Raw genomic sequence first — 15772 nt, 5'->3', positions numbered from 1 at the left:
TACATTTGACAAGGCAACGACGTGGGTTAATGTCAGACGCAAATAGAAACAAGTGTGTTGCTGACCGGCCATCATGACGAGCCGTCTGAACGGAGTTATCTTGACTTTCTGCGCGACTGCTTCTACCCTAATAGCCTATCCATCGTCATGCTATCCAAGGCTGAAACTAGCCAAAAGCGGAACAAGCAAACGTACCGCAAAAGCTTAGCTAAAAGACCAAATAGATTCTTGTATGCGTGTTGTCAGCAGAGAGCACATAAAGAAAAAGGCATCCCCTATGTCCATAAGGCTGACTTCTATGTGGCATTTTGTATCGTTTTATCTATAATGCTTATCCATCTATACGTTTGTCTATAGAAGTGATGAGTGAGTAAACTTCGACAACGGGCTTGCTTTGTTCTAGGTCTTTTTCTCTGCATCATTCTAGCTTCGAAGCGAATGATCGCTGAAGACTTTACGGCTAAATGGTTTTTACTCGCTCGGCCCAAAGTAAAGAATGGACTTACATGATCATCTCGCTCGGTTCATTGAAGTACATACTACATATATTTATATATAATCAGGAAATAGCAACATTCAGCTAAAGGGCTAAGTAAATAGTTGGAGCATTTTTCCCAGAAGAAAAAGTCAATGTCTCTATCTGTGGACGGAACGGACCAGTCAATTTGAAGACATTTGTCTGGGTCCCAGTGGCGTCGTTGATCTAGACTACAACGAACACAGGAAAATTCGTTTCGTTCCCAAGGAAGGGAACATGTGCACCTGTCGAAGAAATCACTGTTCCCACGTAAGGCTAAACGCAATCGGCGAACATTCCGCACTTAACAAGCATCCAAATAGATAAAGAACGGTCCTACTTATTGGCCGACTCAAATGATGATATGGAGAATGCTACACTCGAGTGACAAGCCGGTAGAGAAAAACTCGGAAGACTAGGAAAGGGCATATAGATATATATGGCCAAATGACAACACGTCGTTCTGACCAGTCCATAAGGCCAAATATGGCTGTCGAGTTAAAAGCTCATCAAAGAAGAGTAAATACCGGCTTATTGAAGATAAGTAGTAATACGAAGATATGAGAATAGTACAACGTTTGAACGTACAGTCTTGAATCCTTTGTGTGTTATTTCATACAGAAATTTCGGCACGAGGTCGAGCGGGAGCGAGTTTCTGTGAATACCGCACTGGCGTTGTACGGCGGCTGGTCTGAATCTTACCATGGTAGGATACGTACACCAAGCAAGCGCATGACAAATCTATTCCGAAGTCCTTGGAAGTGATTACAATTGAACGTTAGTGAAAACGTTAAAAATTCCGCAGAGAATAGCGCGCCCCGAAGTGATCTCTGCTTAGCAGCTGCGACCATTGCGAGAGCGCAACTAAGTGAGCACCGGATTAAAAGTAATGAACCAGGCTTTTCATCCACCAGAAATGCCCCGCTGATGCGGCTGTTCAATGAATGCTACGTCACGTCTTCGCCATTTTGTGCGTAACGTAGTGAATCGTTAAAAAATCAATAAAACAATGACGATCATAAATCAAACGGAATCAAGACAAATATGAGAAATCGTTCAGCCCAGCACGTCACTCTAGGCGCAGTGCAAACGTAAGCTCTACTTACTCTACTTATACAGAACTTGCCTAATATTTAGCCCGAATTACGCAGCAAACACCTGTTGTCTGACTGAATTTACCCATTAAAGATCTAAATTGTTATTGCTCAAGCTTTTCTCGAGTCGCATCGGAGGATTGTCGACTCGGTTCTATAAACACTGGCGTAGTCAAGTAGTTACGCACCCATTTCGGATCTGTTGGAAGCGAGAAGGGCTCAAAGGTGTGCAGTACTCCAAGCCTCTGCTTTCTATCATCCTATTAACTCTAATATCGTTACGTCTGCTCGATCTGACAAACGAGTCGCTTTCGCCAACGGCAACGAGCACTGGCCGTGAAGATGTTTCTAGAAGGCTCATTAGGACACCGAGTCTAAAAATTTTTTTTTCACAACAACAACTGTGCATCTAGCGCGAACTCATTGAATTTTTAAAGTTAAAGCTACGTAGCATTTACGACATAAAACTCATCTTAGTTTATCAGCAGATGTCTTCGAATATCTAATAGAAGCCTGTGTCGACGAACACCCACGCCTTCACCAATATGACATGACCGCTTAATAATAGCACCGAAAATACTACCACTACTATATAGAGTCCGTGGAAGCGATTGTCTGCATAGATACGTGCTGTGGTACAATTTCGATTTAACCTATAGATAGAACCTAATCATCCTGATTTTTATTGGCAACTCAAGTTTCACCATATTCTGTCCTTTTATTTTTCTGTTCCGAGATTTCGAGATGATGGGGTTTGCGTGGTGGTTTGACCTGTAACTCTCGTAGAATAATTAGTTCCACAAATGGAGACAGTAGTTCTCATTAAAGACCGTATTATCTGCTTGATCGTGTGCGATTACGTGTAGGAGCAGAAAAACACGACACGATGCCGTAGAAATAAGCTGGCAGAGGGAAATACTGAAAGACCTCAAGGTTATGGTTCATCTGATGATCTTACTAACGCGGAAAATTTTCTCAGCTAGTGCTCATATCCATTCTCTAGCCGCTGGTCAATCACCCGATAACGTCTTGACAAAAGCGCTGTGTACCTTTTAAGTCTGTTTCGGTCGAATTTCTCATTGCGCTCCGATAATTAGGTTTGACCAAAATGTTAAAAGGCCTGTCTGGTTGTTCAGGCTATTTCAGGTTGTCTATTCGGATCATTTAGGGATACATCAGGATATGTAGGCGTGTAAAAAGCGCTGTGCTTCCACTAAAATCGACAGGTTGAGCCGCCATGCACGTTGCTTGGAATGATCGTGCTGCTGCTGTTGCTGCCATTTGACACGTGGTCGACAGACCGGCTAAAACAACTAAAACATTTTAGACCCACACAACTGTACAAGATAGCTCACGCCAACCCCCACTTTTGGCTGGGGACCCTCAACAATGTGAGCCGTCAACGAAAATTTAAACCGTCTACACAGTCACTAGAATGTTTGATTGACCAATTTTTGCGACCGACCGACCGACCGACCGTTTGGCTGGAATTTGCATTGAAAATTATAGCAAAATGCATTTAGGGATCGGCGTATACATATAATGTTCAGATTATAACGCGAAATCGCCCTTGAGTCGCATGCATACCTATGGCATACTATACACTAAAAGATTTTGAGCAATCTCCGGAGTTCTTACGATCTGCGTGTATCACTGGATAACTAGTGAAAACTGTAAGCACATTAAGCCGTAATACGCGTTCCAGCGATCTTTAACGTGGCAGTGATCTACAGCGTAACCAGGCAAAAATATACCACCAAGGATTTTTCCTCCGCTTAATGGCCAGCTTCATAAGTTCAGAGCAGAGCTGAGAGCCAAAAAAGTCACTAGAAATCAGGAAAGCCTGAAAAGGCACACTTTGAATAACGGCTAACATAATGAACGCAGAAACCATGACAAATGGCGGCAAATTGTTTATACGCTAGACGTATGCTGTCAGAGGCAGTTACAAACCGGGAAAATTCTGTGCTGTTAGAAAAGCTGGTTTTCTCATGCCAGCTGCAATGAGAAGGAACATTTCACTTTCGTATTTAGTTAAGAATCGGCTAAATATGATCGGTTTGGAGCTACAACTTGCGATTAGTAGTAGATTGTCCAAACGTACCGACTGGTCGCCAGTTTACCGCTGCGACATCATGTTTACGTACGTACGTTCAACATAAACTACCCAATGGACATCATTATAAAAACGTTAAACGTAAGCGTTGACGCCGTTGGCAACTTTTCTTCACGACCTCGTATTTCGGCAGACGTCTACGACAGGGTAATATTCTCCTATTTTACATGTCTGCCAGCATAATGTAACACACAAACGATACAACGTAATGTTTTCTTATTATTGGTTTGTGTTCTTCGTCTTCAGCGTACACAAACTGAAGACTCCAGTAGAAACCTTCGAACCGCCAGAGGCGTACCTGACGAATAATTTGCCCTTACTGATCTGGTATACGACCGCGTAGACAGCCAATGGCGACCATCACCCCTTTGCTGTCGAGTTTTGAAATTCTCTAACGGTTGCGCAATTCCTCGTTCAGGACACATTTAATTAGTCACTGATGGGTACTTTTTCTTCTGGATAGAGATTCACCTATGGCCCAATGAAAGCTCTACGGTTTTTGTAACATACGGCGCTAGGTTGTGTCGGATGGTCGAAGACAAATCGATTTCAGTCCACTTAGATTTTCATCCACTTTGGTCGTGTATCACATGTGTGTTCGCACATGTAAGTCTGACTTAGTATTGGAAACATGTAGACGTCACAACAAATTGTAAACCCAACATCTCTTCCCATACAAAGCATATGATCAATGCAAGCTGATTATCCTAAGATTCCTAATAATTTCATCAATATCGAAGCTTGCCGTTCTTCGTATTTAATACAACCAGACAAGTGGCAAACGTTTTGATTCTTGGAAGAAATCGCTTACTTTGCACCTAAAATACACTTACTAAACGAAAGAAACAATTAACGCTCTTCACAGATCTTTCGAATCATTTTGACTGTCAGTCGATTTGCCCCTCTAACGTTAATGATTGCCGATGGTTTCTTTAGCCGACACCGCACCTACTTTCTGCTGCAGAAGTTCTCAGTCTCCGTCCATTAACTGACGCTCCGTTTATGAAAAAATCCTCAGATTGCTGTATGTTTCTCCCTCATTTCGGCGTCAGTTTGTGTCTACACCGACTCACAGGCGTCCCTGAAAATTTACATCCAGGTAAGAGGAGTAGACGCTCCGAAGGTAGCTGATAGGTCCAGATCCACACAAATGGATTTTCCCGAACATGGACGAAGCCTTTAATAGGGCCATCGTTCTCGTTCGCTTGCTGTTTTTCGTAGATGACTATATACTAAATGACTATTTTTCTATTATATTAATCGCAAAAGTAGGGCTGATTTATTCGTATGCGTATCTGGTTTAAGCAAACGATATCACTTCGTTGAGCAGGGGAGCAAAAGAGAACAACAAAGAATATATTGCTCTACCTCAGGGATCCCATCTGTCCACAGATTTGTAACACGGTTCTCAACAGCTATCGCCAATGTGTAAGATACCCGCACAAACTCGCGCTAAGATTCGCGTCGCCAGCAAAACTGGTTCGTTTAATGAACGACTCGAACTACGACAACAGACGCGGCATCGGCTGCCTCAACGTATATTCTATATTACTGTTTAGGCGAGCATAGCAGCGAAAACCACATAGATCACCGCATGACGGCTGACGAGAAAATCGCTATCTTAAAGACAGCACGAACGAAGGATCTTGTCTATTCACGTGTCGATAATGGCAAGGAAGAGTAAAGGAAAATGCCGACTGCCTACCGATTCTGTGAAACTACACTGGAAACGTATGAATAGTTCTCGCAGTCCGTCTTTTCAGCCCAGCTTCGCTGACCATCCGCGTACTCGCATATATATATATGATTAGCCGATGTCATACAGTAGATGACCGTGCTCGAACAAGGTTCACCGTGACGAAGAATGGGGGAAAAAAATGTAGGTTTAAAACAGTGCTTTTTCGCTCACTGACCAAAAGTGGTGACACTTTTAGCAAGGATTGCCTGATTTCTTAATAAGCATACATTCGCTAATCAGACCAGCGTTGACGTTGAGTGGGACCCGTCCTAAGAACGATAGCCCATCAACACGGGATGGTCAACATCGATACAAACCCCATTGTTAATTTAGCCTATATCGATTTTATGTTTTCGAATATATCCGGCGCTTAAAGTGCTAAATATCGTAAGGATGAATGTAGTATCATCTACACTTTACCCGTACATGCAAAGTGACGATTTCGCTAGAAGATTAAATTGGTTTTAATGATAGCAGTAGTTTAGCTAGACATGCATAGTATTACTGTATGCCAGAATTACTCTATAGACACTTGGAACGGCAGTACCCTACTTTACTATCGGAACACCCTACAATGTATTTGTCGCTCTATCTAAAGACATTTACATCGGCACATTGTTATCAAGGACAAATCTTGCAGCTTACCGCCCCGTACTCTAATAGCTGAACTGGTTTGTCGTAAAGTGGGCGATCCTTTGCCCTTCTATCCTCCCTAAACCCCTCCTAGGGCCTGTGCTGGTCTTTGACAAGTTAATCCATAGATAAACAGCACTAATCATTCAAGATCGCCTGCAAGGCGACCATTGCTAATAGGTAGCACATAGAAGTAAACCTCTCGATGTAGGCACCATTTCAGCGCCGACCTATTTTATATATAATCTATTGTAGATACAATGGCACTCGTGCGTAAACGAGCTATTTTAATCGGTCAAATATTATGATTGGCACTTTACTACTGCGTGAGCCCATGAATAGTTACGGCGGGCTTTAATGTCAACACACGCAGCACAAATACGTCTACATTGTAGACATCACGCGTATCAAATAGCGAACGACCAGCTCTCGCCAATAGGCGTTCTCACAGACTCTCTCACACGATATAATCCGTATTACAGTCAAATCTATTCGTTGGATAATGGACTCGAGTCTCGATCAGTTGGTGTGTTAATATCACATAGTGAATCAACGTTGATGATGCGTCCTTAAAGAAAATGGAGCAGGAGCTAGTGAGCAGTATTTCGAAATCACTAACTGAGCCCTTGCGTGCAATCACATCGTACAAGGAAAGCGTACTTCGAAATTCATTAACATCAAATGTTTACGCCCCCCCGAGCTTCAAACAGTGCTAATCCTTTAACAGCTATAGGAACTACGCGTCCTGGATTTTACACTTTGCATTGGCCTATCGATGCAAGTGTCATTTATATGCTGTTGTGAACATGCTAGCCGTCTGTGATATTCATCAATACGCTTGTGATATTACGATTATGTTACACTGAAAAATAGCAGATATTCGAGTTCGTACAACGGATATTTTATGGTCGATGGACATTTTAGAAGAATTTAAAAACAAAGCAATAACAACGACAAGGTTGTCAAAAAAAACGCCTCCGAAAATGTCGTCGTTATCCCGCGTCCCGGAAATCATTTTCCGCGACGCGACAGAATCTTTTTCGCAATACTCAAACTACGTTTCCGTTATCATCGTCCAGTATCAAGGGGCGCGGGCCAGTTACAGAATTTCGTGAGTCACCTTCACCGAGACCTGGGCCGTTACGCCGGACCTCCCCTGAAGTCTCGCAGTCCCCAGCCTTCCACCTCCCGCTTGCTTTAATCAAAGCGCAATATCGGCAAGCAATACTTGACGGCACGATTCAACGTAGAACTCCAATCACCTATTCCATAGCCGACAAGCCTAAGTTCGTTATAAAAATCTATGCTTCTGTAAATATGGGCATCACTAGTCCACGGGGTACAACCAACATTTATTTATCTGGCCTCTGCCTTACTCTTATACTGATCAATCAAGATCCTGGTAGCTGTGATAAGCAGATCGCTGCCGCGACCAACAAAGAAAAACAAATAAATAGTACCGCCTACTATTCTGAACTATTTTTTTTTTTCATTAGACCACATATTCGGAAAACACAGAACCATTATAGATTCTGCTCTGCGCCATCATATCATTTATGATCGATACTAACTGATATAATGAAGCAACTGTGACCTGTTCTCGCGATTTGTTTTAGCTAACAGTCAGATAGATGAGTGATCTGAGCTAGTCAGTCGTCGTGATCTGGGCTCGAGGTGTCGCTTGGATTACTTTTTCTTTAATATCTTGGTGACAAACATCGATGAAGCGAGGATACGTTGACAGTACTAAACAGAATAATGATTTTCTGTAACTATTCATGATAGAATGCTCAGAACGATAAAATTCGACGAGTACTTTAGTTACTGAGCCTGGCTGTTTGCAAAGGATGATGTCGTATATTTGCCACTATAGATATAAATCAGTCCCGTTTCGAGTACTTTCGAGAACTTATACAGTCTCATTTTTTCACTGCTGTCTTAATATGTCTTACGGCAACCTATCTGGTGAACGCGGGGGCATAAAGCGATTTTCAATTGGCTACGGACTTCTGTGTTTTTCGCAACGATTTTTTGTAACTTATTTTGACGTTTCACAGAAAAACACCAGGTAAGGTATACCACAGGTAGCATGTCCATGTGATGACAGGTAATTATATGGTGTGATATGTCGCCGGTTTAATTTGAGTGAGAGTAACATCGCTAATGAGCCGCTGCGGTCGCTGGCGTGGGCAAAGTTGACCATATCGGCCATCTTCAATAAGTGCCTGGGTCACAACGCCCATCTGACTGAGAAACTAAGAAGATTGTTTACTCATTTTTTGGACAAGATTAGCATGGTCTTGGGACTGTCGCTATCCAAGAAAGTGTGCAATTGTCGATGCACATTGTTGTAGATTACGTTGCCCCGTGAACAGTTAGTATCGTCGCTATATCAGCAAAAATATAGGTGGAAATACTGCATCATTCAAGGCTGCGCGCGAACACGAGACGTCTCTTTAATAGAGGTGAAGTGGATAACGAGGACAAATCAAGGATAAGACGCCCGATGTAGCCTGCCATAAGCCACAGAGAGGTAATTAGGCGTGCAGATATAGTACTACAAAGCTTATCATTAAGAAAATCATTCTTTATATAATGTTATTCTTAACTTTAAAATACAAGACGGACTTTAAAGTGGTATATCAAATGGGGGCTTAGGCACACAAGTTGTTGCGAAAGGTCTTGGCACGACACGTTTTCATATACGATCTCAACGCAATACCAGATTACTTATCAGTGATCTGCACTTCTTTATTGAAAAATACAGTATATTATATTAAAAATAAAAATCGGTAAACAAAGTGACTGCATTCTTCCAAATGACTGCAGAAGATCGCGATGTTCTACGTGTAAGGAAAAAAATTCCTTGACTTTCCTTCTGTCCCGACGATTTCGGTCCATCTTCGGCATTGTTTACGTGTACTTCTGTAAGAACTGTGGCTTAGTCATTTCTGGCTGGTCAAAACTGCTATTTTTATCATCTTTACGACAATTGTACTCTAGTCGCCTGATCAATTTATATGCGGCAAGAGAAACGCAACAGAAGGTAAATTGTAGAACTTATTGAAAATAGACTAAGTTACCTTCGCCAATAGTCCTCAACGATTTGAGTGGCGTATCGCACGGTTAGTATCGTGCAAGACAACGATAAACAAGGCATTTGACTTCAACAAAAGGCACGCAACTGTACTACAGAAATCTCTACGGCGCCGGAGAGAAACCCAGCAATGGGTTTTAAACGTTTCCTTTCAGACGCCTACGATATCCCTGATCCATTGCATTTATCTTCGAACAGAGCAGATTCGTTGAACGTTTAAATTTAGGTTTTGTCGTCTGCATGATGAGTAAAGTTAAATGCAGAATTCCGTCATTTTCGATAATTTTTTGGTCGGAATGGTTCCTCGAAAAAAAAAAAAAACAACAAGTAGGCAATACTCGAAGATTAGCAAGGGCTACCCAGACCAAAATTATTGAACACGATACAACTAGATTTTTTCCCATTACCTACCAATAGAGGTGGTTTCTCTTATTTGTTCTTTTAATTTTTTTTATGTTCGCACTCATCGACTGGTAGCTCTAGGGACCCACTCTAGCATGAAACTATTGTACGTTTTCGGCTATACGTGGACCCTCGGGTAAGTATTAATTTTATCACTACTCTGTATCGTGGTAATCTGATTTGTTTTTGGCATCGTATATTAATGCTGGGCAGCCCAGCATGGCTCAAACATACATGTTTGGGACTACTAAAAAACCACAAAGTTCGTACCTAATCACTCGTAAACTCCTAGCGTTTCGGACAATGCCTATTATCATAAAACTCAGCGGCGAGCTATTTGTATGAACGGATTCGGTCTATTATTTCTGATTAATTTACTCATTGCTAAGGGTTTATACATTTCCAAACATAAATCTGTTCGTTTTTCTTTTCATTATATTAACCCTGACTTTTCAAAGCAAAATATGTAAAACAACGTCAATGGGTCCAGTAACCCAAGGGACTATTATAATCTGGCCGATGTGTACGGGCATGTTATCTATTTTACCTAAATCGTGCATACGTCTGTTATCGTTCTACTAAAGAAGTAACGACCTTGTGACGGACCCACATTTCGATGTTTACGTACTAGATTATATATACTACCATAGACTGTGGTATGCAGATGTAAACACAGTCTCCTAGTTATCAGCTGGAAGTTCTTCCCTTTCATTGTTACAATCTAATAGAGTATCATTATTAACAGCAAATTTTTCTGTTCTTAAAGTAGTCAGTAAGTACGAGCTCTTTGTCGTACGAGATTTTGCAGTGTTTAGTCTTTCTTTCCTTGTGAATATTTAAGATATCATAGACACTTATTTTCACCGATGTTGTCAACGTCAATCAAAAGTTGACGATCTCATAGCCGGATACATGGATTCTATTGGGAGCAATTTTTGGAAAATTCCCGAATGGTCTAAGGTACTCCATACGGATAACTCTGGTAGTTTGGCGCAAGTTTGAATAAAGCTAGAAGCCTCGCACCCTGTTTGAGAACTCTCACTCACCCATTCAAATATCGGTGTATAAAGCTGTCGTGTTGATGTTGCTGAGTTCGTTGTCTTTGATCAGAGTTCATGGTGGATCTGAGGACTCCTGACACTCCAGAAGCATCCCGCTGCTCATCGCATCCGTCCTTGAATGAAAAGCTCCGCCAGAGATCGGCCACGCGACTCCGCAGGGTATGCGCGCTCATTTCGACTAAAGACCCCTGGAAGAATCAAGCGTCAGCATCTCGTTTGCCTATATAGTCTGACCGACTCTGAGGGTAGCGCTGCTAAGCGAAGCACCTAGTCTATTCCAGTTCAGACTAATAGAGACACTCACCTCACAGTTGTGGCTCAAATTAAGTAAACGCAGAGAATTAAATGAACGAGACGTCTTATGTCAGACGCTTTTCTGTCTGATCGTTCTGTCCACGAATATCATCCGTAGGAACAAGGGCATTGCTAATTACTACGGCGTCTACAAACCAACATGATGGCTAGTTATTGAACAAGGTGCTGGATGCGTTTTTTTCACGTCTCACAGCACCATTACCGTCTTACCACCGTTATCGTCACTGCTAAAAATTGTTCGTTTTTGCTTAACAAGAAACAGTGTTCCACATGTTCAGCTCCTCGTAAAAATCTAATTACAATCGTTCTCTTCGACACTTATACCGATATATATTCAACTCATCAGGGAACGGTGCTTATTTAATGTGTACTAATAACAAATTTATGCTTTGATAATTATGTAGCCAGCTGATCCTAATCCTGCCGATGACTTAGCCAATCGTCTCGCCAAAATTTGCCTGCGCTTGTCCACCAGCTCAACTAAATCATTCTGTACACCTCTCTATCATGGAGTTCCAGTTGTCTAGTAGTTTCACTCGCGATTGCAGTGCCTTAACAGTTCAAAGCGGTGCCGTACTTTAAGCCACCTGCCGCTAGTTCCTTACAAGCTAAGGCTTACTGTAGATTTCTGAATCAGCACGACGCTTGTCGTCGCCCGCCGTTCTGTTGCTCGTTTTTGTCGTTGTGAGCCGCGTCGGATCGCCACCGTCGTTTTGGTCGTACTCACGAGGATGTCTCACATCTGGCGGGCGAATGATTGGATCATTTCTGCTGCTGCTGCTGCTGCTACCGCCGCCGCCGCCGCCGCCGCTGCCGCCGCTGGCTATCGACGTTCACCACGACGTTCGGCGTTGGGCCGCTTTTTTTGCAGCGGCTTCAGTTGAGTGCCTACTATAACGGCACGCTGGCGTCACTGTTTTCGGTGTCGATCTGCAGCTACCACTACTTTCGTCATACACTCATTAACACATCGAAATAGTAATAATTTGAGGACATTGTGCACGGTCAGCCGCCGAGTAGCAGTGTTGCTTTTTACTGCTACGGTAGTTGTTGTCGTTGCTGCCGTTTCGTGTTCAGTGGACAACAATAGCAGTGTTACGCGTCCTGTTAATTGGATGGCACGCTGAACATCGACGACACGTTCGAGAGTAGACAAGTAACTAAGCAAGCAAGCAAGCAAGCGCGAACGAGGCTTGCTCTAACCGCTAAACCAGCCAGCCAACTAGCAGCTACGGTTTACCACCACCTAGGCTCCATTAGCCACCGAATGAAAAGAGTAAGTGGCCGTGCGCAAACCGCAACGACAGAGGGCAGTGTGTTCGATCTGTCTGTGCGGTGTTTTTCTTTTCTGGCTCGACCGTCTGCTGTTCGACTGTGGCGTGTCTATTTTTCTAGTCGATGCAAAAGTCTCCGTTTGTTTCGGCCGCTTCGTTGTATCTGGACACAGCAGCCACAAGCTATCGAGACACCCAGCCCCGCGGCTCTTCCTATAGCTGCGAACACCGCTGGCGCTCAAACGTTGGTGGCGCTCCTGTAGGTGCGGTGGAGAGGGTAATCTGGCAGAAAGTGGCGAGGGATTGTTTGCATTAAAATAGTACGTTGTGTTCTGCAAGGAGACTACAGCTCAGTCTCTATTGGGTAGATACGATATCGCGAGCGAGCAACTAAGCGAGCGTTGCACAGTGGTGAACTGGAGAAGGTAGACGCGTTTTTAGGGGAGGAACGTGAGAAAGGATACGCAGTTATTATGAAGGGAGGGCATTTTCGAACGTGTATTTTCGTCGATATGAACGAAGCGGTATGAGCGGGATGTTTTGCTACGGGTGTCCCTTTCCGGCCTGTTGTTAGTTACTAGTGATGGTGATAATAGTAGTCATAAAAATAATAATAGTATTACTACGGATGTCCGACGCGCGAAGAAAAGAAAACGCTTTGTGTTTTTATTAAGTGTCTGCCTCTTGCTGGCATATGGCAATAAACAGTAAGCGCGTAATGCGATTTCTAATTTAAGGGTAACCTTAATCAGAAGAGAACGATGTGAAACGTGCTAATAAAGAACGTTGAACGTAAATGGAAAGAGTTTGACATCTATGCCTGAACATACATGTCAAACTCCTGAGGCACCCTGAGAATATTTGCTTTTAACTTGACTTGATGTTGTCGTGCTATTTGTAGTATCGTAAAGCTAGCCGACCGAGTCTGCGTTTGCTTCTCAGCCTTCTTTATTGACACGGCTAACCTATAGCGTCCGTATTAACTTGTTTCAGTTGCATCGTGCATTTAACACCGAACAAAGGGAATGAACACGTTTGGAGCATCCGCTTACCTGAAGGCCGAACGCGACGCCGTTAAAGAAACTTTGGTCACTCTTAAGGAGCGACTAAAAAAATTGAAAATCGAGGAGCTATCGATCCGTTCAGAGATCCGTATCAGCATGGGCGCAGCGACAACAGGCGCTCGGGGAGACCAAAAACCGGTCGGTGAACAAAGTGTGACTCGTAGTGATCTCGTCTTCGAGAGCGGCGAGGATAGTACGCCAAGAGGAACTCGGGTGTGGGTGCAAGACTTTGATTCGCAGCGCCATCAGCACGAACAAAATGAAGTGTGTATTCACAACAACACGCTCATTCTAGCGAGTCCGTAATATGAAGTAGTTACGTTAGTTAGATGTACTGTGTATGAAGCATGAACTCAGTTCACACATATTGCGTGCCGTATTATTGACGCATGACCGAGGTCTACAGGACACGCACAGACGAGAGACTACCAGAAGGCCAAACAGCAATCACTTAAGATGTTATTGCCTAATTTGGTATTTACGTTTTGAATGATCCCATGCCAGCATTTGAAGTGACGGCTAATTGCAGTTTCGATTATGGGTACAACAAGATCTAGACGCCCATCAATTGGTTCTCATCGACATTGTCCGTATAGTTCAGCCCACACTGTGGCTTTATCTCTAGAGGTAATATTAACGCTGAGATAAGTCTTTTACATACGTGACCTTTATATAAGTGAAGTAATTACGATATAGTACACAATTTACTATGGTGCGTTATGGTAGATAAATCCGTACAAATAAGCGTTTACTTTACTGTTTGGATATGTATGGGCACAAGACAGAATGTCACAGATATCTCCTCTCTCTGTTTCAGTTGTCAGTCAATCAGGCTCCGCTCGAACTCGACATCAACGAGGCGCTCAAGATAATCAGCCGCTATAAAGCGGGCAGTGGCGATGCCGGAGCGTACGAAGGCCACGATCCGTTCTTCGATCGCGGTAGCGACGACGTGGCTGATGAAGTTGAAGTGGTTGAAGAGGAAGAGGAGGAAGAGGAGGAGGAGGAGGAGGAGGAGGTTGAAGGGGATGGAGCAGAAGATAATGGCAATGCAGGCAACGAGGAGCGCGAGATGTACATCGACAATGAGGACGATCGAGACCAAAAAGCGGAAGGTGAGATTCAGCGTCATTTTTTCGAGGATTTTTCCCTTGAACGCGAAGACATCGACGAAGATGGCGAACGCTTCGCTGATCGGCCGGGTACCAGCTCACAGATGTGTCCTGTCGAGGCCGAGGGCAGAAAACCAGCGAAAATTATCAAATTGGACGATAATTTTACATAATAATTTTGTATTCAAAGTAATTATTTCGGATGCGCAAACGCCTCTGCAGCTGTTGCGAGTCATGGTATATCTATTGACTAAGCAGTAGAGTTCTAGACAAGATACCCTGTTGACACGATGTCGTGATGTTAAGTCACCTAGTGTATGTATGTATGTATGTATGGATACCATTCCTGACAATCGTAATAACAGTATCAACGATTGGATTCGACGGAATACATAAATGCTAATGCTGTTAGGCCGTAAAATAATGTGTATAAATAGCGTACAGCCCATTTTTAGGCAATAAACTCTTTTCATATTTCGGTGTCTTCTCGACATTTTTCTCTTAGCTTAGTTTCTCTATGGAAGTTGGCGTAGCTGGTCATAATATCAGGGTCGTTCATTACGATACGGTACGCTGCGTCTTTCCCGCTGAGTCTATCTAGCTAGTTCTGTAGCTTTTTGATGCTCTATTATTTTTTTTTTTAACATAATTTGCCGTTATGGGCCTGCAAACGTTTTAAGGAACGTGCCAAAACAGGAAGTCACGTCAAATGAGAAATACCACAATACTTCACCACTTGAATGTAATTCACGAAATGAACCATGGCATAATTCTAAAATGTATATAATATAGAATTAAATCGTAGGAAAAATTGCTGCCGTAGGCTCGCGTGCTATTGTACGTTAAATCTCTAATTGAAATATTTGGCCAAAAGTTTGTACTTCTTATCAAATTAGGTCAAATTGAATCGAGCACTTTTCTGGCCTGCTTCGGTGAATATGACCCTTCGAAACAAGTAGGGATCTCTGGAAGTCTGTGGTAGAACTGTAAATTTTCAATAAAAATAGATGTGTAGAATAACGATTTATTAGCAAAACATTCAAAGAATCAACTACAATAGTGAGAAGGGCACGTTTCTCGAAACGAATACTAAAGGCCGCATGGTCACTCTAAATATTCTACGCTGGTCATGATATAAAACGACCTCTTCGATATTCTTTGGCCTACGTGTCCTATTCTATTTCAATGTTCCTTTTATTAATTCAATAAGGTCTTTAACACGAACAGCCTGCTTTTGAAGATTCTTACTATTTCCGAAAATACCCGCTTGCCAAAGAGACACCCACTTTTTTTTTACTATATCTATTATAAACATCGCAACGTTTTAATTTAATATATATATATATATA

General features: G+C 42.7%; 2 protein-coding genes across 6 annotated transcripts in view; one reads left to right on the top strand and one right to left on the bottom strand.

The window, feature by feature from the left end:
* The window catches only part of LOC111248937 (PP2C-like domain-containing protein CG9801), a 61458-nt gene extending 49725 nt beyond the window's left edge, over positions 1 to 11733 (bottom strand). The window contains exons 1-2 of one of the 2 annotated variants that reach the window (XM_022802072.2): positions 11593 to 11733; positions 10644 to 10846 (exon numbers count right to left, since the gene is read on the bottom strand). In XM_022802072.2, coding sequence (XP_022657807.1) covers positions 10644 to 10831 — 188 coding nt within the window. In that variant the 5' untranslated portion in view covers positions 10832 to 10846; positions 11593 to 11733. Of the gene's footprint in view, positions 1 to 10643; positions 10847 to 10962; positions 11104 to 11592 lie in introns of those variants that run through there. The other variant, XM_022802071.2, reaches the window with a different exon arrangement.
* A 375-nt stretch (positions 11734 to 12108) lies between these two features.
* On the top strand, positions 12109 to 14914 carry LOC111248940 (uncharacterized). 4 transcript variants are annotated; one of them, XM_022802079.2, is made up of 3 exons: positions 12109 to 12249; positions 13241 to 13575; positions 14129 to 14914. In XM_022802079.2, the coding sequence occupies exons 2-3, from the start codon at positions 13273 to 13275 to the stop codon at positions 14594 to 14596; spliced, it is 771 nt and encodes a 256-aa protein (XP_022657814.1). In that variant the 5' UTR covers positions 12109 to 12249; positions 13241 to 13272; the 3' UTR covers positions 14597 to 14914. The 4 variants fall into 4 exon arrangements, with proteins under 4 accessions (XP_022657814.1, XP_022657813.1, XP_022657812.1 ...); XM_022802078.2 differs by lacking the exon at positions 12109 to 12249 and adding an exon at positions 12617 to 12771; XM_022802077.2 differs by lacking the exon at positions 12109 to 12249 and adding an exon at positions 12778 to 12954.
* Positions 14915 to 15772: the final 858 nt, after the last annotated feature.

The sequence above is a fragment of the Varroa destructor genome, unplaced genomic scaffold (genome assembly GCF_002443255.2).
Source record: "Varroa destructor unplaced genomic scaffold, Vdes_3.0 BEIS01000004.1, whole genome shotgun sequence".
Lineage (NCBI taxonomy): Eukaryota > Metazoa > Arthropoda > Arachnida > Mesostigmata > Varroidae > Varroa > Varroa destructor.
This window is presented reverse-complemented; position numbering and strand designations above follow the sequence as displayed.